At 41.9% G+C, this 13,513-nt stretch overlaps 1 protein-coding gene across 1 annotated transcript; it reads left to right on the top strand.

Moving 5' to 3' along the window:
• The first annotated feature begins 2,712 nt into the window (after positions 1 to 2,712).
• On the top strand, positions 2,713 to 4,596 carry LOC145344913 (rho-related GTP-binding protein RhoB). Its single transcript, XM_080192232.1, has one exon. The coding sequence runs from the start codon at positions 2,886 to 2,888 to the stop codon at positions 3,474 to 3,476; it is 591 nt and encodes a 196-aa protein (XP_080048358.1). The 5' UTR covers positions 2,713 to 2,885; the 3' UTR covers positions 3,477 to 4,596.
• Positions 4,597 to 13,513: the final 8,917 nt, after the last annotated feature.

Genomic DNA, 13,513 nt, shown 5'->3' with positions numbered 1-13,513 from the left:
TATCATCACTGATAGCTTTAACTCCATACATATAGGTTCATACCGCTTTTTATCTGTGGATGGCGCTCTTGTCCAGCTTGAAGTTTTTCCTCTTTAAGCAGTCCAATTTGCTAAAAATTAAAACAAAACAGGAAGAATTCTACAGGTTTCATTGGTCAGAAAATCACTCTTCAGGTTAAGAATTAAAGTCACGACAAATAGAAATGCTGTCATACAATGAGATTTTAAGAAAAGATCTCCTGCCAAATTAAGATTACCATTTTTGTACAGAGAACTTCATGACGTTAATTGGGTGGCCGGTTGTACCCCATAGATTAAATACAAGTGGATTTTGGCCTTGTCTAATATAAGTTTGAGGAGTTTTAAAAATATATTCATTCACGCGACGCGGACGTCGCTGACCAGGTCAACATGTATTGAACATCCCAATTGCTCTTTAGACTCTTGCTTTACACTCGCCATTGAACACAATGATACGAGAGGAAATTTAATATCATACGAAGTTGCTGGACAGGAAATACATGCATGTCACTGCATCAAGTAACTCAAACTTTTTTTCATTATTTATTACATAGATACAGAGACTGTGCTTTTGCTTGCTTATTATATGCATACAAATATTTTAAAATACACTTGATGTGTAGAAGTTTGCTTCCCATTGTCACTTTCTGCACACTTTTTGCTTGTTTATTTCCATTTCGATCCATGTTGATAATAGGCTTTATTGGTGTAAACTCTTCACTATCTTTGAACAGGCCACTGGGTTCCGATTAAAATGTTTTTTGAAGATTTTCTATTTTTCAGTATTTCCTAAGTGATTAAATTTCCAATGCCCACGAAATAGTCTAAATAAAATTTTTAAAAAGCAAAAAGTCATAATAATGTAATTACATTTGCGTATTTAATTGTCTTTTAACGTTTTCATTAAAATTTTTAACTCTCCTTTTAGCAATCCCTCTCAAAAGCTTTGGCTTGGATTTGATCATTCTGCTAGACTGGTGATTTCCTGAGCTGCATTTGGATTATGGCAGGCATCTATTGCCTGGGATACTTGTGCACTCTTCAGCAATTTGTACTGATGGTATAGTTTCCTTGAGGATCTAATACTTCAGCAGTTTTCCTTCTGAAATAATTTTGAAAACCAAGAGGATGCTTCTCAAGAAGCTCATTGAGATAAAATCAAATTGAATGTTTTATTTTAAACAGAAAGACTGTGAATGTCTTTAGGCAACAACAATTTGACAATGTACTGATTAAACATCTGTTGTAGCTTTGGGCTATTATCATAGTGAGAGAAATGATGGGCAAACTGTGCGTTACATTCTATACATCTTGTAATAAGGGGTTTTCAATGTGCAGATCAGCATAAATAGTTTCCAATAGATGTGTCCTATTCTTTCCTGTGACTATTTAACTGACAAGTTCAGGTCTGAGCTTCCTTTCATCATACAAGGAAATGTTTACATCCGCTTGCTGGTATATTTAAAAACATAAGGCCTTAAGCAATGTACTGCTTAAAGGAGCTGCATTTCATAAATTGGCAAAAGTTTGTGCTGAAGGGGGCACAGGAAAGTTGTATGACATTTTCTCTTAAGTATGATGCATAAGGAATAGTTGTATATTTTTATATAACTTTTGCCACTGTGCCTTGTGTTTCTAGACAAAGTAAGGATTGTTGAACCTTTTTCTTGAAAGAAAGACTCATCATTCTGCCCTTGAACTGTTTTGACTACCCCTATGTGTCTGAATAAACTGCTGAGCTACAATATCAGGTCTCTTTCAAGGGATATGGATCAAATGTGGGAAATTGAAACTAGCTTTGTGATTAAAAAAAAGGGCAGCTTGGACAAATTGGGCGGAAAGGCCTGTTTCCATGCTGTAAACCTCTATGACTATAAGGGAGGAAGGAGAATGATAATCGGAAAATATTAAATTGATTGGGAAAACAAATTAATAAATCTATTTAGTTGGCTTGCAGTGACTGAATCCACTCAGCAGTCGCGACTAAATTGCGAACGCGTTTTATACAACTACGTTAGAGAATTCGTAGAAAATAACTCCCATTAAGTTGGACTAGGGTGGGAAGATGAGTGCATGTTTTCGATCTTCTCATTTAAGGGCAATGATAATCGCCCTTTGTTGCTATTTCAAATTCTGCTCAACATTACAGCAACGTTTCACACAAGTGTAAATCACACTTTTCATCACACAGATGAAAATTATTTAAGCTTAGGTTGGATCATCTGCGGTTGGAGTCGTGGAGTTGGAAAAATAATTGCTGCCATACTGTGCAAACTAATGACCCCCGCCCGACCCGTCTGTAATAAAATGCCCACACTGGGTTTCAGCCTCGGTTGTGCTTTACGGCTGGGTGACTCAGTACCGTTTACACAAAGCAGGATGAAAAAGAGAAGCAAAACGTGGGCATTGCGGAAACCTGTTTTAATAATTAACACCCACCTATTTGGATGCAAAAAACGCTGGTCACCCCCCTGTTTTAAAAAAAAGTTTCCCCACTGAGGGGGACATGAAAGGCTGTTTTTGCTGAGATCGCCTCCTGCTTGCAAGCTGACTTAATCGATTGCACTTCCCAGTCGCTCGCCTCCAATCAGTGGGCGCTTGCAGCCGATGAGCTCAACCAGGAGCCTACCATTGGATTGCTATATTTAGGAGTAAGCGCTGCCCCTTTAAAAAGCGGCGGAGGAGCTGCAACCCGGACATTGAGTGAATGAAAGACGGATGTAGAAAGAGAGAAAGGGAGCCCCTCTGATTTGCACTTTTCACTGGGCGCAGAGAGTCTCCGGTTCTGTTGTGTTTTTTTTTGTTTGCCGATTCCAGAGAGAAGTTAGGGAAGAGAGGGAGGGGGAAAAAAGCTATCTGGAGCCATGGCTGCTATCAGGAAGAAGCTGGTGGTGGTGGGAGATGGTGCTTGCGGAAAGACCTGCCTGCTGATCGTCTTCAGCAAGGACGAGTTCCCCGAGGTCTATGTGCCCACCGTGTTTGAGAACTACGTGGCCGACATCGAGGTGGACGGGAAGCAGGTGGAGCTGGCGCTCTGGGACACGGCGGGCCAGGAGGACTACGACCGGCTGCGGCCCCTGTCCTACCCGGACACGGACGTCATCCTGATGTGCTTCTCGGTGGACAGCCCGGACTCGCTGGAGAACATCCCCGAGAAGTGGGTGCCCGAGGTCAAGCACTTCTGCCCCAACGTGCCCATCATCCTGGTGGCCAACAAGAAGGACCTGCGGAACGACGAGAATGTGCGGAACGAGCTGGCCCGCATGAAGCAGGAGCCGGTGAAGACCGAGGATGGCCGCGCCATGGCCGTCCGCATCGGAGCCTACGACTACCTGGAGTGCTCGGCCAAGACCAAGGAGGGGGTGCGGGAGGTGTTCGAGACCGCCACCCGGGCAGCCCTGCAGAAGAGAGCCCGGCCCAGCAGCGGCTGCACTAACTGCTGCACCGTCTTATGATGCCGCCCCGTCTTTATTTATTATTATTATTGTTATTGCTACTACTCAAAGCTAACTGAAGCCGAGAGCTATCTCTCTTTTGTGTGAAGCGGACACATCGGAGGAGGGTGGGGGGGGAAAAAAAACATAAAACACTGAAGATGGGAGGGGGTGGGGAGGAAGGAGAGGGGAAGGGAGGAGGGGATTTGTTTTATTTGACGAGGGCCGATCGATCGATCACTTGAGAGATCTACGAACTTGAAGGAAGATAAGCTTTTCACATGGCATCACATTGACTGAGTGCCGAAGGGACTGGACTAATGACCCCACCCCCTCTCAGAGAGGAGGGGGTTCACCTATTGTAATGCGGCAAGCCTGGGGCTGGTTTGGAAGGGAGTGTTCCTATGACTTTATTGAGGGGGGAAAAATACACAAACTGAGCATTACTTTTTTTTTCAAACTGCGATCAGGACTTTTTATTGTTGATTTTTTTTTTCCCCCCAAGTTTGTTTCCTAGCTGCACCTGGTACACGGGAGGAAGCTGCATGGGATGATGTTGTGTGGAGGGAGGATGACTTACTGGGGAGGGGGAGGTGGGTGAGCGGGGGCTGACTAGTGCACCCCAGGGAAAGTCGCCCCGAGACTGCTGCAAGGAGCACATTTGAGGCATTTGCCTCTGGGACACATCTCTCAAATTGTTTCTCCTCCTCCCTACCCACACACAGTGAATGACTGACTGATCTAACTACTCATTGTCATACATAACTTTTTTTTTAAAAAAAACAAATATTGCTCTGGCATCGCAGCCCCCTCCCCCCAAAAAAGCTTTGGGGGCACTTTTTTTAGGGAGGTAAATTGGAAAATAACACTTTTTTTTTGTTTGAAAAATATCTGTATACTCTTCTCTAAAAGAGGCTTAAAAGTGCATTGATATTTTTGATACGTCTCCCAAGTGGTACTGAGGTTGCTCATTGTCTCAGTTTTAAAGAAAAAGAAGAAACCCAACAAGGAAAAAAAATGGCGAAGCTTGGAGTTGAAGCCAAGGCGTGTTTGTTTACAAGATTATATACTGAATTGTAAGCTGTGTTTAAAAAAAGAAACTCGTTTTCACGAAAAAGGTATTAAATATAATCAAATTGGACTCCCGCTTTGTTGTTTTTTTTTCTAGTTGTTTATATTTATTGACTGGCAAAATGTGGAGTTTTGTTTTAGAAGTAACTTTACACCGGGTGTCTGAATCTGCGCGCTGTTTCTGGATTTTAATGAAGTGGTTAATTATTTTAACTGTAATGCGCCGGGTTTCTTCAACTGCCGTACCCCCCAGATTGATAGCAATGAGTTTTATTTTGCTAACTGAATCAGTCTTTGTGAAGGAATGGGTGCGGTCAAGTTTTCTGCCGAGCACTCGCTGGGTCCTAATGCCTACAGGATTCATAGTGAACAGTGTAACTGCTTTGCAAGTGTGTGTACGTATGCACCAACATGGCTTGGCTTGTCTTTCGATTTATTAGTCTTGCCCTTTCCAATGAATGTGTTCATCGATGCATTGAAATATCTTGATTTTAACATTTTACAGTACTAGGCCATCTGCTTCAAATACAGGAACCTGACTGACATCTGTGCTGGAAAATATAGTTTGGACAATGTGCAATACACTGCGAAGATTAAACAGTAGCTTAGAGGAAACTAATTCTACTAAATTTTTACACTGACCAGCAGTTGGACTGCATTCTGCCAAAATGCCGGGTAAATTAATTAACACCCAATGACCTATTCACAGGGACTTCCCAATTTCAGCTTCATTTGGTGTAAACATACTCAGAAGTAGCAGAGGGTGTTGAAAAGTTCATGATCTCTTTTTGCCTGGAAATGCAGATAATAGGTGTGGAGTGAGGAGACATTGAATCATATGAGATGTGTTCGTGATTAAACAGTGGTGCTTTTTTTTTAAAAAGATCAGTCACTCCTTCCTGGAAAAAGTATTGATTCCAAAGTGGGGGTGATTTGTTTTTTTTCCCATATGGCGTTCTTGTCTGTGACTGGGGTAGAACAGCACATTTACTTTTTTTCTGATTATTCCAATGGCTATTTTGCTAAAAGTTGTGACAGCCGATTGGAATCCTTACAAATTCTCCCACACTGAACAGAATAACTACATCTATTTTATACATGCAGCCTGTGACTGCCCCATTCATGGATTTTCTTTGAACAAAGGATCATGACTAACAGTACTCCAGTAATAGCATTGTGTGGGAGCTGTGTTGCCATTCAGTAAGTTAGACTATTGCTTAGCCAGTTTTTCATTTCCATGTATGCTGTTCCACTAATGTCTATGCTACAAGAAAATTGAGACTTCCTGCTGTTTGAACTCTTGTTCTCAAAGGGGAATATGGTTTTTGAAGAGAATTGGGTTTGCTAAAGCTTCAGCTGTTCCTTTTAATACCTATTTAAATGTTGCACATCTTTTAATTTTTAGTTTTCCTCTTTGAGCCATACTGACTTGATGTATAGGTCAAATGGCACTATTAGGAAAAATGGGGTAGCTGGTGTTCTCCAGAATGTTTTCCAAAAAGCCACTCCTCCATAGTGTTTTTGTGCATGGGTCAGGGTGTTATCAGGAACCAGCACTAGGGAATAAAAACATGGAGTAGGCTATCTAGCCCTTTTGAGCCTACCCCACCATTCAATAAAATCATGGCTGATCTGAAGTGGATCATTCCACTTTCCTGGTTTCTCCCCATAACACTTAAGTTTCTGATAGACAGGGGAATTATCTACCCGTGACTTAAATATATTTTAGCAAGGTAGCCTCCACCTCTTCAATGGGCAGAGAACTTCAGAGATTCACCACCCTTTGAGTGGAGGAGTTCCTCCTCAACTCTGATTTTAAACTGCTGCTACCCCCCCTTGAGGCTGTGTCCTCTAGTCCTGCTATCCTTTCTAAGCGGGAAGAATCTCTCTACCTCTACCCTATACGTCCCCTCCATTATCTTATATGTCCCTATAAGATCCCCCTCATCCTTCTAAACTCCAACGAGTACAGACATAGTCTATTTAGTCTCTCTCTTCATAGGCCAACCCCCTCATCTCCGGTATCAGCCTGTACTTCTAATCATGGCCGTACAGCCTGTACTTTTAAATCCATTTTAAATTGGCTGCTTGTTGTAATTCCCCAAGGTGCGCGCACCCCCCCCCCCCCCCCCAAGTGCTGTCCCTTTTGTCCCATTGCAAAGGCACGTTAGATTGGAATCATTGGTGAGTATACTTAAAATTTGATCTCTGCTACATTTAAACTCAAAACACAAGCTAGAATAGTTGTTCCTTTTCTCATTTCCAATAACTCACGTTGTTCCATAGATGTAGCTATTGATCAGAAGTAGGGAGCCTTTGATTTTTTTTAAATATATTTTAACCTATCCTATCCTTTGGGTCTCACAGTCCAAATGGAATACACCCACCCACAAAAATACTTTGCATGCTGGAAATTTGAAATCGCCTATCCACTACCCCAGCTGAGTGAGCATGTAGCAAGGATTGAATTTAGGACTTTCATCACTACTCGTTTTGTCTGTTGCTGTACTATTAGAGGAAAGGAGCCTAAATTCAGCATGATTGTTTATTTTATGAGCATATAATTAACACAACTATGACTTAGCAGTGGGAAAACCCACACTTAATTTGTGCTTGGGCCATTGCTGAATTTAGCAGTTTTTTATTTAGATGATAATGGTGGTTGCCTGAAGTACAGTAGTACAGTCTATTCCATCAGTTGTTGAAGTTGTTAGAGCATACATCCTTATGTGTGCTCTTACCTCCTGTATTAATGCTGTGGGTGCTGCTAATTTTCACCTGCATTCTGTTTCTTCCCCCTGCCTCTCAGACTCATATGCTTTGGGTTTCATCTAAAACAGTTAAAGATTAATAAGACCTAGGCTGGTGAACTGCACTGGGATACCTTATTGAACCGGTGGGTTGATGGTGATGCAGCCCAAGAACTAATTTAAAATAGCCCCAGCTCCTGTTCATTCTGATGTGTCACATTCCCTGTTTAAGGATTTAAATCTCACTGTACTTGTATTGCCCTTAGCAACAGTATTATCATTGAGTGATGAAAATCAGTACCTTGTTCTGTAAATTGTCTGGAACAATTAACAACTCCACACAATCCATGAATCAAAGCTAGAACCATCTAATTGTGTGAGCATAGTTATATACTGAGCTAGATTTTCATCTTGCCATCTGGCTGTGATACTGGTATTGCATATCAACCATCTGTTATAACAAGCTGAATCGTAATGGCAGATTTAATTCCAGTAAGAAGTCTCACAACACCAGGTTTAAGTCCAACCAGTTTATTTGATACTAATCCCACAAGCTTCTGGAAATGGTGTTCCTCCGGCAGGTGTGTGTGGAAGGTTCTGATCAGAGAAGGGTATATAAAGATATACACAGTTTACAGAATACTGATTAGAATGCAAGTCTTTACAGCTAACCTGCTATTCAAGTCTTAAATCATTTGAGTCTTAAATCGGCATCTCTACATCAGATTCAATTCCAGGCAGCAAATGTAAGATCGACCCCACTGTTTTTACCAAGTGGTAGTGATATGGTGTCATAGTGGTAATGTTACTGGATTAGTAAGTCAGAGGCTCAGGGTAGTGCTCTGGGGGCAGGAGTTCAAACTCAATTGATAAAATCTGGAATTGAAAACTATTTTTAATAATGGTAATCATGAAACTACCACTGTTGTAAAACCCACCTGGTTAACAAAAGTCACTTGGGGAAGGAAATTGTCATCCTTGTGTGGTGGCCTGGCTCACGTGATTCCAGACGCACAACAATTCTGTTGACTCTAGCAAACCATTCGGTTCAAGGGAAATTAGGGCTGTGTAACAAATGCTGGTCTTGCCAATGATGCCCACATGAAAAAAAATTTAAAAAATCATCAGGGGCAATGCTAATTCTGCTCTGGCAAAGTCTGCAGATCGTTCATTGGACATCAATCCAGAGTGGAAGCTTATCAACCTGTCCTGAGGGACTGCCTGGGGAATTCGATGTATGTCCCTAAACTGCACTATTTGAATGTTGTGTGCACATGTTTCTCATACCCTTGAATTAGATTCAGGAACTTAGTGCAAAGTGGTAAATATGTAGATGATCCCAAAGTAGAAAACTATATAGAGGGTCACAGAACATCTCTTCTAAAATTCAATGTTTAACTCCCTTCAATTTAGCTTTTCAACACAGAGATTGCTTTGAAAAGCCTTCTTCATTCATGCTTTATCACTTTTTTTGCTTCAATCACCCTGTAGTGTTCAGTGCAGTCAATCATGTCCATTCCTTTCAGTTATCCAGCCAGATAAACTACACTTGTAAAATTTTGTTTCTACTTCTCTAACATAGTCAAAGCACTATCAGACCTGTATCATCATCTCTGGGTGCACCAAAGATCTATCTTTTCCTACCTACCTATTTCATGCTGTGCCCTGGTGACATCAGCTTCCATATCTGATCTGATGTCACCCAGTGTTATCCATCTACCAGTTCCTTGCCTCCAGAACCAACTCTGTGCACCACGTCCACCAGTCTGACATCATTTTATGGATGAGCAAGATGTTCTTCCAACTTATGATGAGGAAACTGAAGTTTGTCATAACTTCCATTTACTTGCCATCCCCCTATCCAATCGCCTGCTTAAATGGAATTAAAAGTTTTGAAACACACATTCTATACATTATCAAGGTGGCTAACATTTACCTTTGCAATATTGCCCTTACCCATGCTGAAACTCATTTGGCTTTTGTCACATAAGAGAAATCGCAATGTTATGTCCTTGCAGGCCTCCCATTGACTATTCCCTCATAAATTTCGATTTGTTTGAAATTCAGCCACCAATATCCAAGCTTGCCTGTCAATTATTTCTGTCCCCACTGACCTACATTGACTTTAAATCATTATTTTTCAAAGTTCACCCTTTCTTGACCACGCCTTACAGCCTTGTATCCTTTCCCAAACCCTTTGGTCCTCCAATTCTGGTTTCTTTCTCAATCCATCCTCTTCAATTTGTTCCACTACTGGTGGCAGAACTTTTAGCTACCTCCACAACACTCCAAAGTATTCCACCAATCCTAATTTTTGTATACTTTCAGTTACTTCCTTATTTTGAAGGAGTTTTCACCTCCCCTAACTCTCATAGTAATGGAAATAAGAACATAAGAAATAGGAGCAGGAGTAGGCCATCTAGCCCTTCGAGCCTGCCCCGCCATTCAATAAGATCATGGCTGATCTGTTGTGGCTCAGTTCCACTTTCCCGCCCTCTCCCCATAACCCTTAATCCCCTCTCTTATCAAGAACCCATCAACCCGCTTCTTAAAAATATTTAGCGAGGCAGCCTCCACCACTTCAACGGGCAGAGAATTCCAGAGATTCACCACCCTTTGAGTGAAGAAGTTCCTCCTCAACTCCGTTCTAAACCGCCTCCCCTTTATCTTGAGGCTGTGCCCCCTAGTCCTACTGTCTTTTTTGAGCGGGAAGAGTCTCTCCACCTCTATCCTATCCATCCCATTCATCATCTTATACGTCTCAATGAGATCTCCCCTCATTCTTCTAAACTCTAACGAGTACAAGCCTAGTTTATTCAGCCTCTCCTCATAGCTCAATCCCCTCAACTCCGGTATCAGCCTAGTAATGTTAGAATGGGAAAATTATTTGAATTTGAATTGCAAGCGTAGGACAAGGAAACTCAACAAAAAGCAAATTCAGATGAGCAGGCACTCTTATGACGAGTGATCAATATTTTGAAATTGATTTCTACATAAAGTTAATGCAAGATAAAAAATTGGAATTATTTAAGAAACTATTGGATATAGCAGTGGGAAGCTGTTGGGGGGGCGGGGTGGGGTTTGTGGACCGTTGATATCAAATAGGATAAATGATCTTCCTTTGAGATATTTTAATGTAATTTTGTGATAGAGAATTATTTTTGCCATACCTACTCATGTTATTTGTGAATTACAAGACAGTAATCCAACTAAAAGTGTTGGACAACGTTGGCAACCATTAGCTAAAAGCTCAGATGGTTTGTTAATCTACCAATTAAACTACCATCTTAAATTCACTGACATCTGCTATTTGAATGATGTGTACATGGTAGTGAATTTATCTTTAACACTGTAATCAGAGTGTCACATAATATAAAATATATGTTGTTCATCCATCGTTGTCGATGAGGACCACGACACCATTAGTCGTTTTGAGGCTGGTTGCAATGTGTCCGAAGATGACAGGCCAATTTGGGCACATGTTGGACAGACTTGTGTAGACACTGTAGTTGTTGTGCTGTTAGCTCTGGACTTGCACAGCTCGTGCTTAAGTTGTGCTTCAGCAATACACCTTGCTTCGTGAGCTTGCCAGCCTTTGTGGATGAGGCAGCACCAGGTAGGACGGTTTTGTGCCAGTGTTTCCCAGATGGTTGTGTCTATGTCAAGCAACTTCAGGGAGGCCTTGAGTATGTCTTCGTAACTTTTCTTCTGCCCTCCATGTGAGTGTCTTCCAGCAGAGAGTTCCCCAGAAAGGAGCTGCTTGGATATGTGCTCGTCTGACATACGGGTGACATGACCTGCCCACCAGGTCTGCGCTCTCATCAGCGGTGCGTAGAGTGATGGTAGACTTGCTCTAAAGAGAATGTCAGTGTCTGGTACTTTGTCTTGCCACCTGATGTGTAATATTCTGCAAAGACAAGTCATGTGGAAATGATTGAGTTGTCTTGCATACCTTTGATACGCAGTCCACGTTTCACAGGCATACAGGAGAATAGTGAGTACCGCGACACAGTAGACCTTCAGTTTTGTTGCTGGGCTGATTCCTCGACGTTCCCATACAGTGGAGCACAGTAAACTGAAAGCAGAACTTCCCTTTGCTATTCTGCAGTTAACTTCTGTATCAATAGTCACTGCTTGGGAGAGGGTGCTGTCAAGATAAGTGAACTGGTCCACTGCCTGTCGTTTCTGCCCTTTGATTGTGATTATGGGTTCTGTGTACAGTGCATGAGGAGCAGGCTGGTGCATGACTTCAGTCTTTTTAATGTTGATGGTGAGTCCAAATTTGTCACAAGCTGTGGAAAATTTGTCTATACTGACTTGCATCTCTGGCTCTGAGCCAGTATACAGGGTGCAGTCATTGGCAAAGAGAAAATCTCTCAGAACAGAAACTGTAATCAGGGTATCACATAATGTAAAATATGTTCAGTATATGGGGAAATGTACAGTTCTGTGTACATTATGGAACCAATATCTTTGTTTACATTCGGATATTGTTGAGGAGTGGTGTTTATTTCTTGCCTTGCAGAAATTTTCAGGATCAGTGGGAAATCATGCATTTGCATGTACCAACAGATACGTACTGCATTAGAGGTCTGACTTTAAAACCCACCTTTCACAGAAGCTGAAAATTGCATTGGAAGCCTGCCTTTCCAGAAGGGGTAGGAATTATATGTGCCCCTTCTCAAGAGGAGCAAGTCATATTCCTTTGGCATCCTTTATTAACAGACTTAAGTATGGTCCAAAAGTTTGCACTTTTTTGGAGTTCAATATTCTATCCTAGCCAAAGCCCTGCAACACTTGCACCACAGAAGTACCAGGCAGTGAGAACCTAAATATTTCTGTTTGACATTCAATGGCATTACCATTAACATCCTGGGGGTTACCAATAAACAGAAACATAACTGGATTAATCGTATAAATACTATGACTACAAGAGTAGGTCGGAGGCTGGAAATTCTGCAATGAACCACTAACCTCTTGGCTCCCTAAAGTCTGTCCACCATCTGCATGTTTTAAACCAGGACTGTGATGGAATACTAAAATAAAAACAAAATACTGTGAATGCTGGAAGTCTGAAATAAAAACAGAAAATGTTGGTATTGCTTCTATAGTATGATGACATACTCTCCCCTTGCATGGATGAATATGGCTTCAACAACAAGCAAGAAGCTCAATGCAATCCAGACAAAGCAGCCTGCTCGTTTGACATCCAATCCATCACCTCAAACATTCACTCCCTTCACCACCGATCCACTGTAGCAGCAGTATGTACAATATACAACATGCACTGTAGCAACCCACAAAGGTTCTTTGACAGCATATTCCAAACCCGTGATCTCTGTTACCGGCAGAAATTTCATGTGAACACCACCACCTACAAGTTTCCATCCAAGTCTGAAATTATCTCAGTGTCCCTTCACTGCTGTCAGGACAAATCTCCAGAACTCTCTTGCCAACAATACTTTGGGTGCATTTGCACCAAATGGACTGCAATGGTTCAAGGAGGCAGCTCACTACCACCTTCTTAAGGGTAATTAGGGATGTGCAACAAATGCTGGCCTTTCCCAGTGACTCTCAGCTCCCATGATAGAATAAACAAACAGTAAGACCCAGAGCTGTCGTTCAATAACTAGATACCATTAGATGCAGTATAATTTGGATAAATTGCTTTGGCAGCAAAAACAAGAAGGCAGATTACTACCTGAATGGCTATAAATTGGAAGAGAGGAGTGTGCAGTGGGACCTGGGTATCCTTGTGCACCAGTCACTGAAGGTAAACATGCAGGTGCAGCACATGGTAAAGAAGGCAAATGACATGTTGGTCTTCATTGCGAGAGGTTTCGCGTACAGGAGCACGGATGTATTGTTGCAATTATACAGGGCCTTGGTGAGGACGCACCTAGTGTATTGTGTGCAGTTTTGGCCTCCTTTTCTGAGGAAAGATGTTCTTGCTCTCAAAGGAGTGCAATGAAGATTTACCAGACTGATTCCGGGGATGGTGGGACTGATATATGAGCAGAGATTGACTAGGTTAGGATTATTTTCACTGGGGTTCAGAGGAATGAGGGGGGATCTCATAGAGACTTATAAAATTCTAACAGGGCTAGACAGGGTAGATGCAGAGAGGATATTCCCGATGGTGGGGGAGTCCAGAGCCAAGGGTCACAGTCTGAGAATTCAGGGTAGACTATTTAGGATGGAGGTAAGGAGACATTTCTTCACCCAAAGAGTGGAATT

The sequence above is a fragment of the Carcharhinus amblyrhynchos genome, chromosome 7, assembly GCF_965287045.1.
Source record: "Carcharhinus amblyrhynchos chromosome 7, sCarAmb.v2.hapA, whole genome shotgun sequence".
Lineage (NCBI taxonomy): Eukaryota > Metazoa > Chordata > Chondrichthyes > Carcharhiniformes > Carcharhinidae > Carcharhinus > Carcharhinus amblyrhynchos.
The sequence above is the reverse complement of the archived record's forward strand: the minus strand, read 5'-3'. Positions and strand labels throughout refer to the sequence as shown.

What these genes read in the sequence shown, in the direction of transcription:
- LOC145344913 (XM_080192232.1), top strand. Translation starts at nt 2,886, where the DNA reads ATGGCTGCTATCAGGAAGAAGCTGGTGGTGGTGGGAGATGGTGCTTGC.